The sequence below is a fragment of the Gadus macrocephalus genome, chromosome 3 (genome assembly GCF_031168955.1).
Source record: "Gadus macrocephalus chromosome 3, ASM3116895v1".
Classification (NCBI taxonomy): domain Eukaryota; kingdom Metazoa; phylum Chordata; class Actinopteri; order Gadiformes; family Gadidae; genus Gadus; species Gadus macrocephalus.
This window is the reverse complement of record NC_082384.1, coordinates 16,163,932-16,189,910: the sequence shown is the minus strand read 5'-3', so window position 1 is coordinate 16,189,910 and position 25,979 is coordinate 16,163,932. Positions and strand designations below refer to the sequence as shown.

At 46.7% G+C, this 25,979-nt stretch overlaps 4 protein-coding genes and 1 long non-coding RNA gene across 15 annotated transcripts in view; 3 read left to right on the top strand and 2 right to left on the bottom strand.

Moving 5' to 3' along the window:
* Positions 1 to 5,242, top strand: part of frem3 (Fras1 related extracellular matrix 3) — a 35,458-nt gene extending 30,216 nt beyond the window's left edge. Inside the window, exons 21-24 of the mRNA XM_060046266.1 lie at positions 116 to 242; positions 2,605 to 2,792; positions 3,298 to 3,444; positions 3,677 to 5,242. Of these exons, the coding sequence (XP_059902249.1) occupies positions 116 to 242; positions 2,605 to 2,792; positions 3,298 to 3,444; positions 3,677 to 4,264 (1,050 nt within the window). The 3' untranslated portion in view covers positions 4,265 to 5,242. The remainder of the gene's footprint in view (positions 1 to 115; positions 243 to 2,604; positions 2,793 to 3,297; positions 3,445 to 3,676) is intronic.
* Positions 10 to 2,205, bottom strand: LOC132453462 (uncharacterized). Its single transcript, XR_009524704.1, has 2 exons — positions 1,990 to 2,205; positions 10 to 295 (listed from the first exon to the last, which is right to left on the bottom strand). It is a non-coding gene; the product is annotated as an uncharacterized LOC132453462 (long non-coding RNA).
* A 133-nt stretch (positions 5,243 to 5,375) lies between the features above and the next one.
* Positions 5,376 to 25,524, bottom strand: smarca5 (SWI/SNF related, matrix associated, actin dependent regulator of chromatin, subfamily a, member 5). Of its 3 annotated transcripts, XM_060046277.1 has the most exons (25): positions 14,443 to 15,007; positions 13,727 to 13,846; positions 13,463 to 13,629; positions 13,178 to 13,201; positions 12,802 to 12,902; positions 12,596 to 12,696; positions 12,331 to 12,510; positions 11,925 to 12,080; positions 11,626 to 11,757; positions 11,433 to 11,501; positions 11,198 to 11,307; positions 10,861 to 11,087; positions 10,433 to 10,554; positions 9,612 to 9,764; positions 9,316 to 9,448; positions 8,870 to 9,018; positions 8,629 to 8,751; positions 8,174 to 8,281; positions 7,948 to 8,061; positions 7,702 to 7,824; positions 7,458 to 7,590; positions 7,216 to 7,334; positions 6,771 to 6,983; positions 6,358 to 6,468; positions 5,376 to 5,936 (listed from the first exon to the last, which is right to left on the bottom strand). In XM_060046277.1, exons 1-25 carry the CDS (start codon positions 14,518 to 14,520, stop codon positions 5,871 to 5,873), a joined length of 3,132 nt encoding a protein of 1,043 aa, XP_059902260.1. In that variant the 5' UTR covers positions 14,521 to 15,007; the 3' UTR covers positions 5,376 to 5,870. The 3 variants fall into 3 exon arrangements, with proteins under 3 accessions (XP_059902260.1, XP_059902261.1, XP_059902263.1); XM_060046278.1 differs by lacking the exon at positions 13,178 to 13,201 and having other exon boundaries at positions 14,443 to 14,779; XM_060046280.1 differs by lacking the exons at positions 12,802 to 12,902; positions 13,178 to 13,201; positions 13,463 to 13,629; positions 13,727 to 13,846; positions 14,443 to 15,007 and adding an exon at positions 25,518 to 25,524.
* usp38 (ubiquitin specific peptidase 38) lies at positions 15,086 to 24,226 on the top strand. The gene is made up of 11 exons (XM_060046276.1): positions 15,086 to 15,243; positions 16,080 to 16,771; positions 17,594 to 17,729; positions 18,321 to 18,450; positions 18,658 to 18,759; positions 19,062 to 19,220; positions 19,974 to 20,167; positions 20,498 to 20,591; positions 20,687 to 20,793; positions 21,057 to 22,461; positions 23,088 to 24,226. Exons 2-11 carry the CDS (start codon positions 16,090 to 16,092, stop codon positions 23,250 to 23,252), a joined length of 3,174 nt encoding a protein of 1,057 aa, XP_059902259.1. The 5' UTR covers positions 15,086 to 15,243; positions 16,080 to 16,089; the 3' UTR covers positions 23,253 to 24,226.
* gab1 (GRB2-associated binding protein 1) overlaps positions 25,498 to 25,979 on the top strand; it is a 43,038-nt gene continuing 42,556 nt past the window's right edge. For 3 of the 9 annotated variants that reach the window (XM_060046290.1, XM_060046286.1, XM_060046284.1), the window contains exon 1: positions 25,501 to 25,965. The gene's annotated coding sequence lies outside the window, so the exon portion shown is untranslated. Of the gene's footprint in view, positions 25,966 to 25,979 lie in introns of all 9 variants that reach the window. The other 6 variants (XM_060046292.1, XM_060046288.1, XM_060046291.1 and 3 more) reach the window with 5 other exon arrangements.

The following is a 25,979-nucleotide window of genomic DNA, read 5'->3' as shown; positions in this document are numbered from 1 at the left end:
AGTCATAAGTTTTAGCATGAATTATTTTATTCCCGAGTGTCCAACTATCGTAGATGATGTGCAGCCCTGCAGACTTCCAACATGGCATCCTATGCCAACTCCTTGTTTTCTCCAGGTGAGTGACCCCGTGGCAGCAGAGTTCAGCCTCAACACACAGATGTTCCTGTTGTCCAAGAAGGAGATCTGGCTCTCTGACGGCTCCATGGGCTTTGGAGAGGGCACCGACGCTGCCTTCTCAGACGGTAAGAGCGTTGACCCCAGGTGAACTGAAATAAAGACTTTCCACTGCTGTGGACTTCTGATTATTAAATTCACATTAAATGTTCCATACGCCCATATAAGGTTGAAGCCACAGAAATGAAGCAACCCGTAACTTCACCCATTAGGTAACCTTGGAAATTACTGGACCACAGCTCATTTTAAATAGATCTACACAACCTGGGCACCAGTCCATATTGGGTATGTCACACCAATGTCTAACACACAGGAAAGCTGAAAGGCTTAAAAAGTTGCATTAACTTGTACGCCCAATATTATTCTGTACTTGCTTGTTAAAGCAAGTTGTAAAAAAAAGTATAAATATTGTCTTGCCACACTTTACTCAATGGCCAAGGGCAAGCTAGGGATGCCAAAACTCTTTAAGATTATGAAATAACATTTTGCAGTCAGATTCCACTTCTATTTCCATTTCTCATTATGAAACCTTTTCCTGGCGTTCCAGCAAAAATCCAACATGGTAACCCAAAATATATTCATTTATGAAACAGGTGGTAGGTTCAGTACACTAGTTCGTCCTCATATTCTCCTTTGGAGGGACCCGTTAATCCGCCAACTGGAAGAGAGCATTTTATTACCAGTGACAACATTTAAAAAGGGCATTCACATACCTAAAAATAGAGTACAGCACCATCTAGCGTTAAACTCGGGTCATGCACTTAATGCTTTGAGGATTTTATAGACTTCCTGGCAAGCCAAAGAACAATCATTCAATCATGTTAAGAGCAATTCTAAAAATTCCAAACACAGCATGATAAATACAATACATCAACTCAAAGACTAATGTTATAGTATACTAGTCAAATTGAGATGTTCCCTGAAAATGTCGGCATCACTCCAATTGTTACATTTGGCCTCTTTAAGAGATCAACCAAACTATTCATCACAGCCACTGGTTAATTGACCATGGCCAACCCCTTCTGTTACACGTCAGGCAAATGACCCGTCTGTTGCAGTTTGGGACAGGAGGCATCATGCTAGAAAAAGCAGGGCTGGCCCACAATCGTATCATGGAACTAGACCCAAGTGGGGTATATTGGTACCAGAGCATCATTGTACTATACATCCATGTACTGGTGGATCAGAGTATCATGGTATGGTACAGCAAGACAGGGCTATACCAGCAGAGCATCATGGTATGGTACAGCAAGACAGGGCTATACCAGCAGAGCATCATGGTATGGTACAGCAAGACAGGGCTATACCAGCAGAGCATCATGGTATGGTACAGCAAGACAGGGCTATACCAGCAGAGCATCATGGTATGCTGTGGGATGCTGACAAGCTTGTCAAAAGGAACCAAATACTGTTTGGTAGTTTACGTTTCCACAGGTTAGTTATTGCTTTGTCATTGCCGTTTCTTGCCAAATAAATTGTCTATTATGCAATAGTTTCTAAAACGATTACCAGAGCAGTCATTACCCGTTACACACACACACCGACACCCAAACCCACACACTCTGGGGGGGCCACAGGGGGCCCCCCCAGAGTCAAGTCAGGCAGCTTGTCAACACACTACGTTACTGGAAAACCCAAATCAAACCCCACTTACAGATGACCTATCACACAAGTCAACACAGAACCATATACACAACACCGCACTGAAGACACAAGCAGCAGTAACTCAACAACATGGTTCACCTGAGGCCAACAGCACAAACGGATCCAACTTTCTCAATCACTTCATGACAGAATTCAAATTGGGTTGCTTACTGCACCGTCTGCTAGCTGTCGGTCACATTTGTCTGGATGGTTCCAAAAAAAGAATCCAAAGAAGCACCGGCAAGTCCTTTCATTGATTGGGTTTGGTCCGTCGGAGGGAGAAATGTAACCAGGCCCCATGTGTGCACCATAATATAGGGGTGACACAGGTGAGCCTAATTAAGAGCTAATGAAAACCGTCACACTGACTGGCTGTGAGAAGCTCGAGAAGAGATTGAAGACTCAGAAAATGCACCACGTATTGTTCTCCTTTTGTTTTTTATGTTGGTTGAAATCTACTTAAGGTTGCATAGAGCTGAATTTCACGCTCAAGGATTCTATTTGCACAAATTTTTATTTCGATATTTAATATAAAAAAAAAAACATATACAGAACTTATACAAAACCAAAAAAAAACATACAAAACACATACAGTACATATACGTACATCATGCAGTGACCCATGTCTGGCTCCTTATTTTAACGGAAGCAGTGTCACATGGGTCTAACTCATGTTGAGTGAGAAAACTTCACTCCCACTCAACCTTATCCAATCTCTCTCCCCCTTTCTCTAACTCTCTGTCTGTCTCCCCCCTCTCTCTCTCTCATCCCATTCAACGTATGCAGGCTCATCCATCTACGGCCGTGTGATGGTGGACCCCGTCCAGAACCTGGGCGACTCGTTCTCCTGCAGCATCGAGAAGGTGTTCCTCTGCACCGGCGCCGACGGCTACGTGCCCAAGTACAACCCCACCAACAAGGAGTACGGCTGCCTGGCCGACGCCCCCTCCCTGCTGTACCGCTTCAAGATCCTGGTAACCACGCCCTCTGCTCTCCTGCTGCTGTTCAGTCCCCAAGCTTTTTCTTCTTACCTTCTTTTTATTTGGGATGGGTCAACAAACAATCAACAAACCGGACACAGTATGTCTGTATATCCCTTCCCTCCACCAACATAAACCCATGCATACCTACATGCATATCTGCATGCATAGGCCTAAATGCATGCACATATACAGCACACACTCAGTGTATACACAGTCTCCAAGCGAAGGCTTTCGGTGAGGGCATCCTGCTCAAGGAAGCCTTCAGGTTAAGGATGAGGACATTGGGGATCCAACCCTGTATCTTTTTGCCCGAGAGTCGAACACCGTAGCACCGTACTCTCTCCCTCTCCTCTGTGATTTAGTATACCTACTACTTTATATATAGATTTGATTGGGGATGCATGAGAGTACTCCTAGTAAGGTCTTTATGGTTGATGGATGAGAGCATTTGATGTCTTACAGTTTTTGTGTTTCTGTGTTTGCGGGGGATGTGCAGGACAAGGCCCAGCCGGAGACACAGGCGTCTGTGTTTGGTGACGTGTCCTTCCAGGCCACCCTGGCCCAGGACACCCCGGGAGCCATACCCCTGGTCAGGCAGCCCGGCTCGGACGGCTTCACCCTCTCCTCGTCCCCGCTTTTCCAGGTCTGGATGCACACGGACACACACACACCAACACACAAAGACAGATGCACACACACACACACACACACACACACACACACACACACACACACACACACACACACACACACACACACACACACACACACACACACACACACACACACACACACACACACACACACACACACACACACACACACACACAGCAGCCCCAGATATCTGACCCTTATCCTCCCGGGTTCCCCTGCAGGTGGCCGCCGGTCGCGAGTGGTTCATCCACACCATCTACACCGTCCGCTCCCGGGACAACGCCAACCGCAACAAACGCGGGGTGGAGTACCTGCACCACAGCATGTCCCACGTGGACCCCCCCGCCGAGACCCCCCAGGAAGCCCGCCGCAGCCGGCGCTCCGCAGCCGCCGCCTCCTCCTCCCTGGGTCCCGCGGACGGCGCCCAGGACATCGGGGCGGAGAAGAGCCGCGGCACCAACATCCAGCACATCGCCCTGGAGCGCGCCGACCGCACGGTGGTGAGCCAGCGGCAGCCCGGCCGCGACTCCCTCGTGGTGGAGCGGCCCCGCCCGGAGAGCTCCGGCCGGGAGTCCCCGCTGGACTCCTCCACCCTGCCCACGCTGGTGGGGCTGGCGGGCCTGCTGCTGCTCGTGTGCCTCATCGCCGTGCTGGTGCTGCTGCTGCTGAGGCGCAAGAGACGGCAGAGGAAGGAGAAGAGCAACGGACAGTCGGCCGCCTACGCCACCTCCTCGTCCGCAGCCTACAGCGGCTTCACCCCCGGGAGGTCGGCGGGCGGGTGGAGCGGCTCGGACAGCTCCGAGGTGTAAGGCGGTGGAGGGCAGGTGGGGTTGTAACCGACCCTGACCCCTCCCCCCCCCCACTGACCCCCCCCTAACGCACACAGAACCCTCCCCACACCCCCTCCAACAAACTCTTTACCACCACCACCAACATGGTGCCTTCCAAGCCCAGCTCTCCTAGCACTGAAGCCCAGTTAGTCCACCAACACCTCCTTTATTTACTTCCACCCCAGAGTAAGACTAAGGCACCTTGCCAGGGGGGGGGGAAGCGTTACAGTTGAAACATTACTTCTGCGTCGTATAGCAGCTGGAGGTGTGTCACCGGAGACCACGCTGCTATTGGCTATTGGGCACAGGATTCGAATTCAACCTTATGCGCTGAGCTATTGATGTCCTGTGAACTGCTACTGTAAGATGGTCTTTCTGCTCCGTTTTTATGATTTTACTGCTGTGGATGAAAGGAGATGGGGAAGAGCCCTCTAATATATTATTTGCCTGCTTCTTTGTTATATTGTGATTTGAGGCTTGTGAATCGTGTTTAAAATTTACATTTATTTACAGCAGTCGAAGTGAGACGCTGTCTGTTTCGATTCAGTTAAAGGTATTATTTTTAAGGAAATTAGATTACCCAGTGGTTTTATATTAATGTGATGTGTTGATGAATGTGTATTTGAGAAAAAATGAATGTTGAAGCTGACTCGGTGAATGGAATTGTACATTTTATAATAATTGACTGCTTTGTAAAGCCTCCCTTGCCCCTTTGGCCACTTAATACCGAGATGGTGCTAATCGAAAGGGGTTGGAATTTCCATTTATTTCTTTGAATGCAATCCTCCCCTTATTTTTCCACATTTGATTGGAAACCCACAAATGTTTAGATAGCAATACAGGAAGATGTTTGTGGTATTTTTACACTCTGGTCAACCTTGAAATTGATATATTTTTATGATGTCCTAAGAAAATAGTTTTGAAATAATAAAGTCAATCATCTTTTTTCCACCAAAATTAGTCCTTTCATAAATGGTTAGCTTGTATTTTGTGATTATTCAAATGTGCATTTGGATGTATATCAATTGCCCAAAGCAAATGTACTTTTTACAACAAGAGATCTTGATTCTTTCAAAGAAAACATTTACACTTTCTTTAAATATAAAATGGGGAAGTTTATTAGTGACATTGAAAAAGACACCTTCTACTTCACATATACCAAAGTAAGGGAACGAGTGATTCTTTTAGACATAAAGATACATAATCCTTGCAATCAATGGAATGTGGCATAACCAACGACATAAATACATTTATCTGAACAAACTCAAGTACTAGCAAAAATATCGTTGCAACCAGAACTATCCAGCTACAATACTGAAGTCACCAAAAAGGCAGGCCTGCAAACTATTATTTTATAATAACCTTCTACAACCAAACCAACTCTAGTTGGGAAATCTTCAGTCCAATTGGAGGTTGTATACATTACAAAGGTCACACACCTGCAACGGATATGAACAGACTAAGGGAACTAGGACTACTATGGTGGAGCTAGTTGCTTTTATCACGATATACGTGCTGTACACTAAAAGGTTGTAGAGACCTGTACACCAACAGGGTCAAGGCCTGTACACCAACACGGTCAACTCTACAACTTCAATTTCTTCCTGCGACCGCGGCCGTCTGGGTTTCCATCCGACTTGCGTTTCTGGGCCTTTAGGGACAGAAGAAAATAGTTAATTTGTAGTTTTTGTATTCAAGGTTAAGGATTAAAGTCAAAATGCTCATCATTTCAGCTAGATCATAGCCTAAAATAACCTGGACATACCTGTAGCCAATGCTGTTTGATTGTGATTCAAATAATGTTATCAATAAAATCCTCTTTGTTCACAAAAATCTTACATAAACACCCCTAAACCACTCCAACACATTCAAACCACACAGCCCATCTGGTTCATGTCACAGAGTTGAACAGCCAGTTTACGTTTTCTCCCCCTACTAACTAGAAGTGGCTAAACCTCACACAATGATGAACTGTCATTTGTCAGATGGAATTCTACTCTGCATGACTTAATATTCTTCTCCATGGCCAGTTTCTTGCTGATGGTTGACAAGGAGCTCCCATAATAACTTACAGAGGTGGACTTAGGACCCCTCTTCTTCTTCTCAGCCTTCTCCCTCTCCTCCAGCTCCATGTTCTCTCGCTCTATCAGCGTGATCAACGTGTTGCATCTCCTCTGGAGTTCCTGTGGACAACCAAAGAGCCATCAGGACAGCAAGACAAAAACCTTCACCAAAGCCGAATCTGGAGTAGCTATAAGGGATCAAAATCGTGCTTTGGGGCAAAAAAAAAAAAAAAAAAACCACAATATTTCCATCTGTTGTGAAAACAATCCAATTATAAAATGACATCATGGCAGAAAGATGTCTGCATCATCAGTAGTCTTATTATAATAGCCGCTTACGAAAAACCACCCCACCCTACAGACATTGATGACACAGACATTGATGACACAGTGCTGAGCCATGATGGGTCAGAGCTCCCTACCATGGCAGTCCTGGACTTGAGGAACCAGTCGAAGCGGAACTGCGGGGAGTTGCGGATGCACTGGCGCAGCTCGTCGTACACGCTCTCCTTGTCGAAGCCCAGCTTGTGCAGCATGCAGATGAGGAAGCGGTCCTCCTCCTCCGTGTAGTTCTTGCCCTTGTTGGTGCCGTAGGAGATCCGCAGCTGGTGGAAGGGCGCCTTGTAGCGGCCGATCTGGACCAATGCATGAGGAGACGTGTTCAGCGGTTGTCAACGTGGAGCATTAAAAGACCCATGAGGATTAGAAGATTCCCTTTAGAGGCCATTATTGGTTACATTTGAAGGAAAATAAGGGGTTTCAATATTTCAATAATGCCAGTAGTTTTTTTTTAATCATTCTCAATGAAGGTTATTCAAGACAGGAAACGCTGAGAAGGAAATGGCCCCAACAGCACCAGGCGGCTACCTTGGAGTCCAAAGCCTTCTTGATGCTGATCCTCCTCTGGATCCTGGCCTCTCCTCTCTCGATCTGGGCCATGATCTTCTCAATGTCCTGCAGCTCGTTGCAGCGCTCCCAGAACACCGCTGGAACCGAGACACAAGCCAACGTTAAGACAATCCTCAAACACCACTTCAATTATTAAGACTATTCCTATGACGTTAAATATACAGGATTTTCCCCACAACAAATCGAAGCTGGTCAATTACCAGAATACTCCATCACTTCTTCTGGCGTCTTGCCCTCCACTTCTCGGGCGATGTTCTCAATGTCGTCCCGCCCCCACTTCTCGTTGGCCTTGATGAACTGGTTGAAGTCCCGCTTGTTCCAAATGGTGAAACCCTGCAAAGCAAGCCAGCGTTAATAAAGAGTTTAAGACAAATCCACCATACTTTAATCATGTTGATGGTCAATCAGTATATCGCCTGTGACCAGCGTGGCCGAGAGGCGTACCTGGGAGAGGAGGTTCTCCTTCTCCTCCAGCTCCTCCTCTGTGAGGGCCTCAGCCTCGTCGATCTTGGCCTGCTCCTCCTTCTGGTGCTGGGCTGAGTTGGGAACCTCTGGGTTCCGGGGCACCTTGAGAGGGGAACCAGGGCGACACGCATGCAAGCATCAGGTAGCGTCCAACGTTGACCACCGATGTTAACAGTGTAGAGCTCAACACATTCCCTTTAACAACAAGATGAATTTGGCTGCTACCTTATAGCCAATGGTCTTCCTGTAGAACAGGATCTCCTTCTCCAGGAGCTCAAACAGACGAGGGGGGAAGAACTGGAAGTCCTGCACGTTGGGTTGCTTTGGCGGACGAGGAGCCTACACAGCAAAACATAAAGGGGATGGTAAATATACGTAGATTACGATGCAGCTTGGGTCGGGTCTTCTTGTGGCCTGTACCGTGGCCTGTGTCGAGCAATGGGGGGGCTACCTTGGGGGCTTTGGGCTCACTGACGCGCAGGGCTTCCCTGAAGTAGGCGTCCACTGCGTAGTTGGCCTTGCGCTCTCTCTTGGGAGGCTCGATCCAGTTGGTGATCACCTTAACAGAGAACCCAGAGAATGATGTACACATACAATTTCAGCATAATAAAAAAAAAAAATAAAGATTTGTAGTGGAAGATGGTGGAAGATTTGATGATCTGATTTCTCTGAGGCAGCAAACACAATCCAATTACTCCTTAATTAAACAGCGGCGTTCTGGACCATTTGAAGCTTCCTACAATTCCTTGTGGGAATTGTAGGAAGCTTCCGTGCTCAATTTTGAAGATCAGATGCTTTCAGTAATCCGAGATCTTATATTCTACATATTGTCAGTGGATGCTTTGGGGGCTCATAGCCATTGCTTTAAAAGTTTTTGAGTAAAAGTAATTCTCTGGCGCCCTTTACCTTCTTCTTCTCCCTGTAATCCTCTCCCTCAAATGTGTACACGCTGCTGTTCTCCGTGTCCATAGTGAAGTTCTTCAGGGAGCTCTCGCCCATGGTGGCCATCTTCTCCTTCATCTCCATCGTCTACGAGACATCAATAAAGTCAGCAAAACACAAGACTTACTCATCTAGCTGGGAACAGGGGTTAAGAACACAGATGGCCAATAGGTGAAAAGGGCCCATGGCTAAAAGCTGATCCCACCTTCCTCTCGCCCTTCTCCAGCAGAGCGTCGATGTCGTCGTCGGTGATCTCGCTCTCCCTGGAGGCGAACACGTGGGTGGCCCCGTGGCGGATGATGGACAGCATCTCGTCCTTGCCCAGTTTGCTGGCATTTGGGTCAACCAGGCGTCCTGAAATGGGAAGAACCAAGGGCGTCTTAGGTCAATGAAAATAGTAGGCTTCCCGCGTTGAGGAACGCGAGAATAATGTTAAAAAAAACAAAAACAACACTGTTGCCTCCAATTTGATTATTCAAATTGAAGAGATTTCGAAAAAGAAAATTCCCAAAAAGGAACGATCACATAAGCAAATCCATATTGAATATCCAAGCATTTCTCCCATGTATACATCTAATTCATTTACATGGCAACCATGTTAAGACAAGAAAGCGTCCACCTCCAGACGGACGGAGCAGGAGGAGGGGCTACCTTGCTGGATGACGATGGAGTCTAGCCGTAGTTTCATCTCGGCCCTCTCCACGATCCTCTCCTCCACCGTGTTCTCCGTGATGAAGCGGAACACACGCACCTGCTTCTGCTGGCCAATCCTGTGGGCTCGGTCCTGGGGGGGGCGGGGTTTAAGCAAACAAACAAGACGTGAGAACCCCTGTGGCAGGGATTTTTCGTTGGAGACACTAGAACGAGACTGTAACCTTCATAGTCGGGAATAAACCAAAACAAGTGGAGGAATGAGTTCCAGTCGTCACGGTGATGCGGCTACTGACCATGGCCTGCAGGTCCACCTGGGGGTTCCAGTCCGAGTCGTAGAGGATGACCACGTCGGCCGTGGCCAGGTTGATGCCCAGGCCTCCGGCCCTTGTGGACAGCATGAAGATGAACTTGCTGCTGTTGGGCTCGTTGTACGCGTTGATGGAGATCTGGAAACCGACAGGGATTCAGTCAAAGCAAAGGGAATCGCCAGTTAGTGTTGGTGAATTTTAGGACGGGTGGCTTTGATGAGCAGGTAGGGGTTAAGCATCTTGCCCAAGGAGGCTTACAGGTAGACTAGTCACTAGAGGGTTCGAACAGAGTCAAACACCCTAACCCAATGGTATAATCCCAGTCCAGTAGTGTTGTCGGCCCCCCACTGCATATGAGAGTCTAGTGGCGCATTTCCACCGGCGGGTGCGGGTCGGTGGGCAAAAGTGCGGCACGGATCGCGTTTCCACCGTCAAAAGTGGGCGTGACCTGGACTGAGCCGTACTCATCTCGCTTTGTTTATTGAAGAAAATGTCGCGCAAAAGTTTGCCCTCCTTCTTGAACATCCCACATTGTTGCGCATTCTTCTTTCACCTTGGATTTGTTAGCAGGCTACACTGTTTCGGGCTGCTATGAGGTCCCGATGCCTACGTAGCTGCCATGGCTACCTCCGAACGACTTAAACCCCGCCCTACCATAAGGGTACCGTCGGCGGTGGAAACGCGAGCCGTAACTGAGCTGGGCTACACCGGACCCTCACTACTCCACCATGCCGCAGCGAACCGACCCGTTCCCGCCGATGGAAGGGCGCCATGGGTGTTGCGGAGCCTGGGTGCAGGGGTCTTACCTGTCTGTCCTCATGAGGAGTCTGACCGTCCAGGCGGCAGTAGTTATAGTTCCTCCACATGCAGTAGTCCTCCAAGATGTCCAGCATCCTGGTCATCTGGCTGAAGATTAGGATACGGGAACCTGGAAGACCAACCGGAAGAGAGCAGTTAAACAGCCAGTAGTTTACGGAGAGCAACGTACAGTACATTGTGTACAAAACATGTCATAGTCATTTAGCAGACGCTTCTATCCCAAAAATGACAGGCAGTGAATTTTAACCTTTCTTAAGGTTCCCTAAAGGCAGATGTTTTCTACCCACCCTGTTCCTTCATCTAGTCACGTTCTACCCACCCTGTTCCTTCATCTGGTCACGTTCTACCCACCCTGTTCCTTCATCTGAAGGTGTTCTACCCACCCTGTTCCTTCGTCTGGTCACGCTCTACCCACCTTGTTCCTTCATCTTGGGCAGCAGCTTGTCCAGCACCATCATCTTGCCACTGTTGACCGCCAGGTGGAGGTCTGTGGTGTAGGGCGGGCCTGGCTCGGCCCCGTCGAACAGGTAGGGGTGGTTGCAGCACTTCCTCAGCTGCATCAGCACGTTCAGCAGGCGCATCTTGTCCATCTTTCCGGCAGAGTTCAGGATGTCGATGTCCTTCATGAGGATCTTGGTGTACCTGCGAGGGTCACGGTGTGTGTGTGGTTAACTTCTAGTCATATGGCTCTTCGAACAGCTCGTCAGCTAAAGCCAGGGCCAGCGATGGACTGAAAGGGTGCGGACACTTACCACTCTCTCTGCATCTTGCTCAGGCCGACGTACATCTTGATCTCCTTCTTGGGAAGCAGAGACTTCTCCACGTCGGCTTTGATACGCCGCAGTAAGAAGGGCCGGAGCACCTGCAGTGCGAAGACAAGCACAGTGTGAGCTGGAGGTTCCCCTGAGGACCCCCTGTCAGAGATCGCACTAGGAAGCACGGGGATTTGCATTTGGAATTGTGTAATAGGGGAACATCATTACTTACAGTGTGAAGACGTTCAACCAACTTCGTATCACCCAGGCAGTTGTTGGTGTCGAACCAGGAGTCAAAGTCCTACAGCAACAAAACAACCAGTTACAAAGATGTTAACACGGCAAAGATACCACGGTGAAATTATTTTTCCCCGATGGCGATTGGTCATATATACACAAACAAGAGGTCATGTGTAGCATGTTACCTCTGAGGAGTTGAAGACGTCGGGGAGCAGGAAGTTGAGCAGAGCCCACAGCTCGTGGAGGTTGTTCTGCAGGGGTGTTCCAGTCAGCAGGAGGCGGTTGGTGGTCTTAAACTCACGCACAATCTCTGAAAGCTGTTGAAACATACAGAAATTAACAGAGTACCCTTGCTTTGGAAGCACATCAGATGGCTGGTGCCGTTCTGACTTCTCGAGCACACTTTGTGGATAGCTTTCCTCGGGTATCAAGGAGAATTTGCTCATTTGTAGAAGGGTTGAATGCTTAAAGGGTTTTTCCTGACCTTGGACTTCTCGTTCTTGATCCTGTGGGCCTCGTCAATGACCAGGTACCGCCAGTTGAACTTCTTGAAGACCGCCTTCTCGATGATGAGCATCTCATAGGAAGTGACGCACACGTCCCACTCCCCTGGCAGAAGGACATCTCTGATAAGGGCATTCTGAGATGGAAAATATTGAACATTAAGTCTCCATGGTACCCCTAGGCATTCAGTTGAAGACATGAGAAACATGGAATAGTTTTGCACATGACAAACATCAATTGACAGTTTAAATAATTACAAAGCAGAAGCAGAAAGAGAGGGTATCATGTTGAATGAATTAGATCCATTATACAAGAGTGTTTGACAATGAAGACTCATCGAACAGTCAACCGAACTAGAGACCAGCCGGCTTTAGGGGAAAGCTTACCCTCTGTTCCCGGTCTCCGATGAGGCAGACGGCACGGAGCGATGGGACCCAGCGCTTGAACTCGTTCATCCAATTGTACAGCGTGGACTTGGGCACCAGCACCATGTGGGGGCCGGGGATGCTTCTGTAGTGCTTCATGTAGCCAAGCAGGGAGATGGTCTGTAGAGTCTTCCCTAATCCCTGTGGACAGAGGTACACGGTAAACTTCTAACACCTAACGTCGGCGAGATGCGTTTGGACTGCGATGTGGGAGTGCAGTGGGTACCATCTCATCAGCAAGGATGCCGTTGATTCCGTTTTCGTACAGAGAGATGAGCCAGTTCAGACCGCGGACCTGGTAATCTCTCATTTTACCCCCCTTTACATCTGAACGAGGACGAGAGAGAGAACCCATCGAACGTCAGATCATTACTCTTCTATGCAGACTGTCTGCAAGGGCTCAATGGTTCTATGGTCAGGGTTTGTGCTTACAGGAGGGAGAGTCGTCGAAGCGAGTGCACACGTTGGTGGTCTTGTTGCTCTCACTCAGGAGCTCCTCGTCCTCCTCCTGTTCGGTGCGACGATGCCGGTTGCTGTTCAGAATAAGAAATTAAAATCAGTTAAGAATTGAGCGAGGAAAGTCTGGGGGAAAATAAATAAATGTGAAAAGATGTGTTTGACTATAATTATACTAGACTATAACTACAAAAGTCATTTAGTCACACATTTTAAGTTATCTTTACATTTTATTTTATCATTGTGTGGTATGTGTAACATCGTGTCATGTTGTGGTGCCAGCACAGACAGACAGATTATTTTTGTTCCATGTAGAAGAAAGAAAGGTTGCGTATCTCTTAAGTTTCATCACCTGTTGTCTATTTCGCCTCTCTGTCTGGTCATGAAATTGTTTTGAAGAGAAAAGCGAGAGAATTAATGGTGTACGGAAACAATCGGGTTGCAAGTCGATGCAATGCCTGCCAATGTGTCAGTGATTGCAGCCATGCGGCTTTGCGCCCCAATCAGTATTGCCGTAAACTGATCCTGAAGATAGTGCAGGGTATCCGAACCTGGACTCACGTGCATATTGGTTAGTAAAAAAAACGGAAAAGTCAGATTAAACATAAGTGTAAATGACTTTCTATGGTCAACTTACTCTCCTACAGATAGGAGGTTTTGTTTCTCATCTTTCTTGACGCGGGGGCGCCCTGGCTTCATCTTCAGCGGAGAGGTCGGAGTCTTTTGCGCTGCTGGTTGAATGAAGTGAGCAAACACCTCTGTTTGCTTCAGCAGGTATTCAAATCTGTTGGTTCGATCTGTTAGCTATAAATGAATGACAAATTATTCATTTGTTTAGAATGGACTCAAGTCAGATTTTCGAACCAATCATTATAAAAAGGGAGAGTTGAGAATATATTACCACTTTCTCTTCATAGGCAGGTAGCCCTTCCGTCGGTTGTGATGATGAGGCATCTTGAGCATCCTGCCCAGCCTCTGATGACGACGACTCTTTACCTGCATCTGAAGAGTCGGACTTTGCCTATACAGGAAAATAGTTAGGGTAAAGTCGTGTTTTCCAGTGACCAACGGCCCCTCTCTGTTTACCAATTTACGTGAAGTTGCGTCCGTAAAAGTTCGTTAGCAACAGTGGGCTGTCAAATTTCGGACCATAAAGTGCGTGCAGCGGATGAATAAATGACAGCGGCAAGTTGACTTGAGCTTTTCTTTCCGAACTCCCGGTGCTCAGCTAAAGTGAACGCTTGAAAACAAAAGGCATGGTTGCTTAGGGGTGCTTCATAGGTGAAACAGCGAAGACAATCTTATCACTCAGCCATTCAATGTAAAAGACGACTTGGGAAGAACAGAGGCATTTAACATGGCACGATGACTAAAGAGCAATCTGATTCAAGTTCACGGCAGTATTGTTGGTCCGAACAATCCCGTGTGGTTAGCTGCGGAAGAGTGTATGCTAGCTGTAGCTAACCATCTTAGCCGCTGTATCTGGCCAAACCGAAGATTTTAAACGAACATTATGCTATTTGGTGTGGTTGAATCGAGATTCTACAATCACAACCACTACAATTTCAGTTCATGCTTGATATACATTACCAATAACATATTTCAAAATCATCTTACCTCGGCTGGTGCGGGTTCTTCAAGTTTCAGTTCAGTCGGTTCTTCCCGCTGTTCCACGCCGCTTGGACTCTCCGACATTGTTCTTGAATTACCACCGCGAATCGGTGATTTAACGCGTTTATAGAAATAGGATGTGGTACTTGCAATGTCGCAAAGTGACTCTCCGAACCGCGTGTGATTTGATGGGAAATATCCAATTGTTGATAATGAAAGACAACAAACGATCACCAGCAGCACATTGGCGCGGTTGCTAGATCTTTCTTCATCACCCGCGTTCACTACGTAACGCTACCCTATCGCGAGAGTTGTTCGTAGCGAGATTGGAAGAAGGCCGAAATGTTTAACATATGCATTCATACTACATATATAATATATTGAATATGAAATCATATCTACTATGATGCTAAATATTATATCATAAATTACATATTAATTTTCTGGTGAGATGCACACCAGGTATATTAATATACACAATATCGAGTAAACGATGCGTGTATAAATATATTATTACAATGTTGACATTGAAATATTAGGTAAACATTCAAATGCCATTGATAGGTCTTGTATAATGCGATTACAGTAAAAAGAAATAAAGAGGAAAAAGAAAAGGCAGCAAAACCGGATAGCGCCGAGGGGTCCTAGTGGGACGCCTGCCATTGAGAGTGACGTCAGAACACCGCTCATCAGCTGATTGAATCAAAGCAACGTTCATAACGTTTGATTATAGCTGTCAGAGGACCAAGCACCACTCCTGGCAATTCGGGATATTCAGATCGTATATAATTGTCATGAGTCAGTTGGGTATGTACACTATGTGTTGGACCTTTATCGTGTTGAAGCTCAGCAGCGTTTATGCTAAGTCAGAGGCACTTGGTATTTGGTTGGGCCCGTTCTGCTGCTTTGTTCACATTAGCCAACAACAATACACACTCTCGTAGAAGCAACCGGTCAATTTGTTATTAAAAGGAGAAGTGTGAGAATTGTGTCATTCGATGATTGTTAACTTTATACTGACAACTCTATATCATATTATGTTGCCAAGTAACCTGTAGCTAGCCCTAAACCTGCTAGCTCCTCGTCACCCAGCTAAGCGTTAGCATAGCGAGTTGTTTTCATGGAGAGGAATGAGAGGCGGGTGGTGTTGTTTACATCAACAATGTGTCATATCGTGTTTTTGTGCTTATTTCTGGCCCATATCGTATCTCTACAAGCTAGTATATTGTAAAATATCTTCTAGCATGTTCTAGCGACCAAGACGATTTTCGCATTACTGTGACCTCTTAGTCGCAATTCCCTCCACGAAGAGCCCTATACCTGAAAATATAACTCTTATCTGCTTTTATTTAATGGTGATAAACTCAACAATGTTGCAACTCTACGGAGAGCTTGGGTCGTCCTCTTTCTTTATATCTGCACGCCTTTGGTTTCCCAAAACATCGACGTTTGTCATGTATGATAAACTTTCTCTCAAGAAGTTTGTGACTTGTTCAGTCACTTCCGAACACTGTCATTTTTTTCATTTGTGTTCGTCTGTTGTAGACAAAAAACAATATCGATAGTCATGAAAAGGAATCTGCTTATGTCCTTTTGTTCGTCTCTGATTAGACTTAATTTACTTATTTAACTCCACATTACAGATTTGTCAGCATGGATAAGATTTTGGAGGCCCTCGTCTGCTCCAACCACACTGTCCCAGTAAAGAAGGCCATCGTGAAGAAGGTAGTGGAGGCAGCAGAAAAGGAGGTCACGTCAGAGCAATGCAAAGCCCTTTTTACCCTCACAGCCCGCCTCATCCTTCTGGGAGAGGATGCCTTCCAGAAACAGGTGGGCTTCCAGGTGATGGAGGCCTACGCCCGTTATCACCGCACAGAGTTCCAGCTCTTCTTCACTAAAGACTATGTCCTGGGCCTGCTGCAGCAGGGCTATGACCGACTGGAGTGTAAAGATCCAGCCATCATCGATTACATCCACTGCTGCCTGAGGCTGCTCATCAGCTGTCCCTCCGTGCTGGAGATCTTCGCTGTCCTCCAAGTGGAGCTCTTGAGGATGGTGTGTGAGCGACCCAAGCCCGCCCTGTGTGCCCGCATCAGCACGTTGCTCTCGGATTTTGTCCAGTGCATCCCAAGGGAGAAGTCTGCTGTGTTGTTCTGCCAGCAGCTGGTCAGGACCATCAGCTATTTCCACTGCCCGGCAAGTCAGGAGCGGGAGCTTAGGGAGTATGTGGGTCAGGTGACCAAGGTTAGCACACTGCTGCAGAACATCTGGAAAGCAGAGCCGGCTACGCTGCTACCCTCGCTACAGGAGGTGTTCGCCATCATATCATCCACAGGTAAATAGCATTCATTCAGACATATATTTTGAAAGGGGGAACATTTCAGATTTTGGTCTTTAGGGCTTAGTTGTTGAAATTTTGAAAATGTGTTATTAGGAATATTTGTAGTTATTGTGTAATGCTCTGATTGTAAAAATGCTCTCCTTTGAACGAGATAGCCTATTATTTGAACTGAATGACATTTTAAGAAGAATATGTAAGGGATAATGAATAGAACGCCAGTCATTGCTGGGAAGATAAGACCCGTCAGGGATAACCGGACACCGACGCGAAGCGGAGGTGTCTTGCTTCGCCATTAAGGGGCTTATTTTCGATAATGACCTGCAAGGTTCTATACATTATCCAGCTTATTACACGGCTACTTGCCGAAACGAAAAAAATAACTTCACACGGTGTGTCTTTTTACAATTTATTTGTTACCAGCATTCGTAGTGTTGATCAGCAAAGAAATAGTCTGCAAAAGACGTTGACGTCGGTTAGCAACTAAGTACGCCCGGGTTGATAAATCACCAGATTACTTGTGGAGTGATACGAAAGGCGGCAAAAAAATTCCTTGACAGCGATCAATTAAACTTGGCAACGGTGAATTATCAAATATAATTCACAGCCGGAAGTTGTGAAGGGCCCGTGAACGTTCCACGGCATTGAGAAGAGCCACGTAATGATTATTAATAACATGCACAGAAAGACATTCATCCGTTATTGTTTGTATTACATGTCAATATTCAATCCTTTTTATCCCTTGAAATTTAATAAAAATTTGTTCAAGATTCAATGATGGGAAACTATATTCACGGCTTGTTTCTGCATTGCTTCCAGATCCCTCCTTTGACCCGGCGATTTCCCTGGCCAGTCTTGTGCAGCATATCCCCCTGCAGATGATCACTGTGCTCATCAAGAGCCTCACCACTGACCAGAATGTCAAGGATGCAAGCATGACCAAGGCCCTCTGCAGGTTGGTAGGATACGTGCTACAATGACAGCAGGATCTGGTTGTGGTGGGGGGGAATTTTGCATCGTGTCAATTGTTTGTCTTAACTGTTCAAGACTGAAGAGTCATCCGAACGTGTAACAATTAGGCTAATTTAATTGAGTTATTAACATACAACAAACATACAACAACATACGACAAATATACAATAATTTGAGGTCTCAGATGGGAGTTGGCCCTGCGTCTCTCTTAGATCTCCACAAGGAGAAGTCCAATGCATTGGCAAAAGCATGGACTTCTTATACAGTGGCAGTCACGTCTCAGGAATGCTGAGAACAGCTCTACTCCCCACATGATGACGTATCATCGTCATCAGCTAAGCCCTGTTTCCCACTCCTTGTGCGGTCCAGCCACCCTACCTGTTCCTAGAGTTATGTAACGTCTATATCCACCAATGTAGATTGTGTCTCAACAATCTATTTATTAGTAGACTGATATAATGGTTGGATGGTTGATGCTTGGTATTTTCTTTCAATGTATGATGGGTAATTCAATTCCCGTTCCCTTATGTTGTAAATTTCAAATACTCTCTCCTGTCAATTTTGTGTGTTCCAGAATGATAGACTGGCTCTCGTGGCCCCTGGCTCAACACATTGACACCTGGGTGATTGCTCTGCTCAAAGGGCTGGCTGCAGTACAGAAGTTCACCATCCTCATAGACGTCACCCTGCTGAAGATCGAGCTGGTGTGTATCTATTTTCAGGCATATATTTATAGATTCATTTATGCGTCTTTTACTATAGCAAAGTTGACGACACAGATCCTTAGGATTAATGATATATATTATTAAACCAACCAAGAAATGTTGTTTGGTGATGTCAACACAAAAAACACCTGAATAAGTTGTTATTTTCAACTAAACATCGTGTATTCCCCCTCATGCTACCCGCAGGTGTTGAACCGGCTGTGGTATCCCATCGTACGGCAAGGGGCCTTGGTGGTTCTCTCCCACATGCTGCTCAGCTTCCAGCACTCTCCTGAAGCCTTCCATCTGGTGAGGGGGCCTGCTGCTCTCCTTCACGTTGTTAATGCTGGGTAGCATCAACAGTATTATTCTCGCTTTAACATAATTAACTCTGATCTGTTAAGTTATTCAAGCCAGTTGAAGGGACTAGCAAAATATGATATTGATGCACCAATTTGGAAAATAAAGACGAAGAAATGTTTTTTTTTATTTTTTTATTGAACTCGTCTCCCTATGTTGAGTATTAAGTGGTACTAAATGCATAACTAGTACCTATAGTAAATTTATGGTCCACTTCCAGCCAACATGTTCTTTCCTCTGTCTGGTCCCAGGTGGTTCCCCACGTGGTAAACCTGGTACAGACCATACGGGCCGATGGTCTGTCCACCAGCAAGGCCTTCCTGCTGCAGCTCACCGAGCTCATCCACTGCATGATGTACCAGTACTCTGGCTTCCCTGATCTCTATGACAACATACTGGAGGCCATCAAGGTAAACCACAACACAACTGAACAAACAATAGAAATACTTACAATAGTCACGTTACAATTATTAGCAGATGCTTTTAAACAAATCGACCTAGCGGGAGTTTGTGCTAGATGTTGTAGCGTAAAGGCATCTTGGTCAAGGCTTACTTTCGGTCAAACACCCTAACCACTTCCTGATTATCATGCCTAAAAAAACAAAGATGTTGGACTTATTGGCAAGATAATACAGGCGTAAACACTTTGACATTGTTAAGTCCATTAGTGATGTACAGCACCCCACATGTCCTAGCTTACCCAGTGTCTAGAAATGCACTTTGCTGTGGCTAAACTTGAATTCTGTTTAATTGATCAGGCAAAGACATTGTGAGCTGCAATTGGGTTGAATAGGAGAGTTTCTTTTTAAAACACTGTAGAATTATCCATGAGTATCAAATATTAGACTTGGCCTTAATCACGGCATATTCATTCTTTACAATGTTCCTATGGTGTGAAATCAGTCATTTCACAAGAGAGTGCACACATCTTTGCTAGTAGGCCAGCAGCCTACTAAATCAAGATTGCACTTCTTCTAAGTTCACTTGGAGAGTTTCCATGCTCCTCGTACATCCAAGATTTGGCTGATGCATATAGTGGTTTTGACATCCCCTCGGGCAGTGAATCATTGGATATCTTTTTTCATGAACCGTGTATACTTGACTTTCAACTTTTCTCACAGATCAAGCACTCTTGGTTTTTATTATTTTTATTATCGTGTTAGGATCTACCAATGCCTGCCGAGGACAAGATTAAGGTGGTCCTAAATCAAAGTGCCTGGACATCCCAGTCCAACTCCTTTGCTTCTGGTGTCCTGAGGCAGGCTGGGAAGTCTGAGACCGGGAAGACCGGTCTGATCAACTTGGGGAACACCTGCTACATGAACAGCATCATCCAGACCCTCTTCATGGCCACTGAGTGAGCCCTGCGTTTCTCCCTCCCTCTGTCTATATACGCTGAGCAGTTCTAGTTATGTTTTTCCTTGTCAAGTTGCAATACTTATTTTGTAAGCCTTTGTTAAATCCCAAATCTTTGTGGCCCTGTGTTTATCCCATAACCGGTTCCTAAAATACAACAACAATTTCTTAGCTGAAAAACAAAACTCTGTTGCTAGCGCTTTATTATCACACCAATAAAAACCTGTTTAGATGAAAATAAATAAAATACAAGTCATACAATGCAGACACTGTTCCACACACTCTAAGCTTGAATTGTGAAAGGCGTTAACAGCCACCCTCTGTGTCTCAGCTTCAGGAGACACGTCCTGTCTCTCCATCTCAGCGGTACCAACATGCTGATGAAGAAGCTGCAGCTGCTCTTCGCCTTCCTCTCCCACACACAGGTTGGTTCTCCACGCGGACCACTCGATTCCTATGAGCGTTGACGTGAAGGCGGAGCGACGCGGTACCATGTGATGTGTGTGTGTGCTCCCTCCAGAGGGCAGCGTACCCGCCCAGGAACTTCTTCGAGGCTTCCCGCCCCCCGTGGTTCAACGCAGGCTCCCAGCAGGACTGCTCCGAATATCTACGCTTCCTCCTCGACAGGTAGCCCCACCAACACCACCACCACACCGTGGTCTGTTATTGGAGCTGGTCATTATGTTAATTGGACAAGATTATTGTCTCAGGGGTAGCCTTATTAATGAAAGGAGGAGAGTTTTGAAATGCTTACGTTTTTTTTAATATGGCGGTAGCCTACATACGCTTTTGAATCTAAAACTCTTAACAGCTGTTCTCATTTAATGATGTAGGTCATTAATATGAATGTGCTGTATTAATATTTAATATGGTTGTTTGGTGGCTTCAAGGTTACACGAAGAGGAGAAGACGCTTCAGATCCTGCAGTCGGCAAAGCCAATGAACGGCCTTCTGGGCCTGGCTCCTTCAGAGGACGCCAAGGAGCCCCGTTTCCCTGCGGAGGACGCCCGACCCCCGGAGGACAGCAGCACTCTGATCGAGAGGATGTTCGGCGGCCGGCTGAGCACAGGCGTCCGCTGCACGCAGTGCAACAGCATCTCCCAGAAGGAGGAGCCCTTCACCGACCTCTCCCTGGCCTTCTGCCCGTCCTCCGCCACCACCACCACCCCTTCCCAGAAGACCCCCTCCGAGGAGCCCAAGGGCCTGGGCCAGGGGTCGGTCAACGGCGGCAGCGAGGCGCCGGAGCACCAAGGTCCGGCCAAGTCCTCGGTGACCGTGTCGGGCCAAGAGTCGGCCCCGGGCACCCACGAGCCGCCGCTCTCGGTGCCCGACCTGGTGAACTACTTCCTGGCGCCGGAGATCCTGGACGAGGAGAACGCCTACTTCTGTGACACGTGCGGCTCGCTGCAGCGGGCCGAGCGGACGATGGAGGTGGTGGCGGCGCCCGAGTACCTGATCCTCACGCTGCTGCGCTTCTCCTACGACGCCAAGTGCCACGTGCGCCGCAAGATCCTGGACAACGTCACCATGCCGCCGCTGATGACGCTGCCCTTGCACTCCCCTCCCCCGTCGCCCTCGCCGCACAGACCCGCCGCCGCCGGGGCCTCCTCGTCCCCGCTGTGCGCCATCGCTCCGCCGTCGCCCGCTGCGCTCCAAGTGGACTCCCCGGAGAGCAGCGAGAACCTGGCCAAAAAACTGAAACCCTCCCACAAAGAGGAGGAGGAGAAGGAGCAGCAGGAGGAGGAGGTGGAGGTGGTGGAGGGGGAGGAGGAGGAGGAGGGGGAGCAGGAGGTGACCGGGGGGACGGACTGCGCGGAGCAGATGGAGGGGTACGGGAGGAGGGTCAGCCTGGTGCCCTACGTGCTGAGCTCCGTGGTCATGCACTCGGGGACGTCCTCGGAGAGCGGCCACTACTACTCGTACGGCCGCAGCCTCGGCGGGAAGCAGCGTCCGGAGGCGGGGCCGGAGGCGGGGCCCGGGAGCGCCGCCGCCGCCGCCCTGACGAGGCCGCAGTCCACGCAGTCGGAGGCGTGGCCGGGCGGCGCCGGGGTGCCGAGGGACTGGATGCTGTTCAACGACAGCCGGGTGTCCTTCACCTCCTTCCAGTCGGTGCAGAACGTGACGGATCGCTTCCCCAAGGACACGGCGTACGTGCTCGTCTACAGGAAGCAGGAGGCCAGCGCGCCGGGCGCCGCCAAGGGAGGAATGCCCAACGGGATGAGCCTGAGCGCCGAGCCCCCCCTGCAGAAGGAGCTGCTGGACGCCATCACGAAAGACAACAAGCTGTACTTACAGGTGAGGCCGGCCAAGGTACTGGAATGCACACAGGAATTGGCCTCATTCACAGGAATAAGCCGACATTAATGAGTATCACACATGTGACTACTTTTTCGGAGTCCGAAATCTGAGATTAAGATGTTGTGCTGTGGTGGTCTGCCTGTCGAACTGACTGTTTTACAGCAGTGCTTCATTATAAATGTTCAATGGGAAGCGGCTGATGTCTGATGGCTGAATACACACATGCATAATTACATTATTTTAAAAGAAATACTTGCTATTACTCTTACTACACTGGGATCACAAACAGTAACCTTTTTGTTTTTCTTATAAGCATGTAATCCTTATTCAAAGGAACTTTTGGTCAGTGAGCCCACGTGAAGTTGACTTGAAATAAACCACCGCTAGAGGTCGCTGTTTAACGCACTACACGTTATTGGTCGCATGCGATCGAATTTTTGCGCTAAATTCCAGGGTTGGATTAGATAATATTTGAACGGGGCCCACTATTAAATCCAGCCCTATGAAGAGAATAATAATTCAGAACGAAAGAGCAATGATTTATACAATGTCTTAACACCATCCATTTTGTGAAACGTATCTTTCTCTCTCTTTCTCCCTCTCCATCCCTGTGACTTCATCAGGAACAGGAGCTGAACGCCCGAGCCCAGGCACTCCAGGCTTCCTCGGCCTCCGGCTCCTTCAGGCACAACGGCTCCGACGACAACGACCCCCCGGGAAGCTGCGGACCCTCGGGTGGAGGGGGAGGTGGAGGGGGCTTCAACACCGTCAGCAGACTGGTCTTCTGAACACTGAGGAAGCGGTCTGAAAGAGAGAGAGAGAGAGGCTTGTGTAGTAGAAGAACTGCCACCGCTGACTTACAAACTAATGGAGAACGCTAATGGGTCCGAGACTACTGGGGTTTCCCTCTTGTATCATAAAGTGTGTATTAAGGACTAATGTTTCAACCCATGGAATCACGTGGGTGGCTGGCGCATAAAGTGTTATCAAAATCGGAGGAACTTTTATTGACAATGTTGTTTTTTTTGGACGAATTAAGAATCTCTGCTTACACTGGCGTGCGTGTGCGTGTGCGTGTGGGAGTTGGAGTGGGGGAATGGGGAAGGGATGGGTTGGAAAGATAATGAATATGCTTTCTGATCCGCTTTTTGCAAAAAACAAAAATAAGATCTTTAACCAAAATGAATTTGAGTTATGGAAAAAATACAAATTACATTTGTCTATTAAAATACATTTGTCCTTTTACATTTTGTTTGACTTTAATGCCAAAGTATATAAGTCAAGTCAGCTGATTTTTCTTATCCAGTAAGGATCTCAATACATCATCCAGTGTGTCTGTGTATTCTTTGTCATAATGCTATAATGAGCACTCACGCAAACTCCCACACTCTTGCGTTTCAGAAAACCGCTGAATATGGACAATGTTAAATTGTCCTTGCTCTTAGATTGTGATTGCTCTGTATCCATAATTCTACGATCTTTTTCTTAAGGTGAACTTTTATTGACTATGCTACTACGCATGTTTTATACTTTATGCAATAATTGTATTCATAATTTTGAATAATATTCTAAGTTATAACAGGAAGTTCTCTGTGGATATTATGTGGTACACTGCTCATTTACGGAAACATGTCATTTTCAATACAAAAATAGCAACAACAAAAAAAGCTTTTAAAACCATATTTGGTTGATGGAGTGTACAGAAAAGTAAAATGCATGTAGATTATTTGAGATTAAAATCTTTACTGCTGTTCAACTTTAATTATTCACCTTAATTTTATTTGTACAGTTGAAAGTGCATGCTGTTCAGGAATTGAACAAGAATTCAGGAACAAAACGTACAATGCTATACAATCTATGCTGTTCTAACAATATTGATAATTATTTAGAATTGTCCTACGAAAATATGTGCATCATTAGCATACCCATTAAAAAAATGATATTCCGATAAATTGGCATGCCTTGCAGGCCTACCATAACATAAGTAGACACGTTGAATTCCTATATTTGGCTTTTCACCAGCGGCAACATTATGCACACTAAATGTCCATGCATATATCTAGCAGGCAATAACCTACATCATTCTAGCGAAAATTACCAAAAATGACTAGGAGACACCTAGCCTGGTTCTACCAGACTCTCGTACTTCACTTCATTTCATTTGTACAGAAGGGAAATTCAAATTGAGTGGAAGTACTTAGGCGGGCGGAGCCAGGCTAGGAGGCACCAGCACTCCGAGGCAATTACCATCCCAATAACATTCCAAAGGGATTCCTCGGATTCCTATTGCACGCCCATAAGGAAGGCATGTTATCTGGAATGTTATTTTCTGTCGTTTGAAAATAAATAAATCAGGGATACATTTTAGGATTTACATTTTTGTCTTCTAGTTGGGCCAATGAAAAAACACCAATACAACTGTTTAAGTTATGAGATGTCCAGCCAGAGTAATTGGAAAATAATAGTTGCGCACATGTTCGGGTTACTGAAAGTGCAGATTGAGGAATTCTCATGGCGGGACTTTCATTTTTGCTTTTATAATATGTCCAGTATGATAGTCCATTTCATGTGGTCACAACAACCAGTTTTTATTTTCACTAGGCCTTTTCTCTTCTATTGTTCGGGACAAACCGGGAGCAATGGGGAACTACATGTCCCATGGTTACTACTATCTGCACGATTCCTCAAAGCCACCACCTCTCCCCCCGTGTTCGGTAACCTACTATTTAGCGTTACTGGCGAGAGAGGGTGGGACTCTGGTAACATGGGTTTAACGGCGAGGGAGCGAGAGGGTCTTTCGAGGAAGGGATATCCGGTTTCGTTACATGTTTCCGATATTGCTTTACCAAATTATTAGTTAAACTCCATATTTATGCTAATTGTCGTTTAAGTTGTGGTTGTTATTGTTATGCTTGTCATGATCTTAATAGTCTCTTCCCGGGGACTCTTAACCGGCGTACACAGCTCTTATAAAGTAAGAGACCGGAAATTGCACCACAGTAGACCGGGATAACGGTACAAATCTGGATCCTTTCTAAGGCTATGTGTTCCGAAGGAGGGCGAGTCTAGGGAAAGACGGAGGCACAATGTCAATCAAAATTAAGGAACCGTAAAAGTAGATCGGTGGGAAGATCGGCGGCTCAACTGTTTCCTTTGTACCAAAAGTGTTTTGCGGAATCTAATATGCATCGGGACAATGAGGAATACAAAGATCCGACCCCCCCCAACAGCGTATCGCTTCACTTTTACAGGAATTGCACAAAGCGTCTCATAGAATCATAAACTTGGAGTTTCACTTGTCCGCGCTTGTTTTGCCACAGCGTTTCGGTCTGGGAAAGAAAGATACTAAAGATTGTTACTCGGGAGGGAAAAAAATGTGCCGCCCCGACGTGCATTCGTATACATCGTAAAGGATTGGGATATTGATTTTAATTCGCGAAAATCTGGTGTTTTCATTTCTCTGGATAACATTGGTGGTGACTCGCCATTTCGGGGAAGGAGGTATGTATTGCACC

Bases quoted from the DNA above. Each gene is read 5' to 3' on its own strand.
- smarca5 (XM_060046277.1), bottom strand. From the start codon at position 14,520: ATGTCGGAGAGTCCAAGCGGCGTGGAACAGCGGGAAGAACCGACTGAA. The intron at 10,555-10,860 runs GTGGGTAGAGCG...TTGGTCTTCCAG, and splicing joins GCCCAAGATGAAGGAACAAG to GTTCCCGTATCCTAATCTTC. The intron at 6,469-6,770 runs GTAGGGAGCTCT...GGTTGTCCACAG, and splicing joins TCAAGTCCAGGACTGCCATG to GAACTCCAGAGGAGATGCAA.
- usp38 (XM_060046276.1), top strand. From the start codon at position 16,090: ATGGATAAGATTTTGGAGGCCCTCGTCTGCTCCAACCACACTGTCCCA. The intron at 20,168-20,497 runs GTGAGCCCTGCG...TCTGTGTCTCAG, and splicing joins ACCCTCTTCATGGCCACTGA to CTTCAGGAGACACGTCCTGT. The intron at 20,794-21,056 runs GTAGCCCCACCA...GGTGGCTTCAAG, and splicing joins CTACGCTTCCTCCTCGACAG to GTTACACGAAGAGGAGAAGA.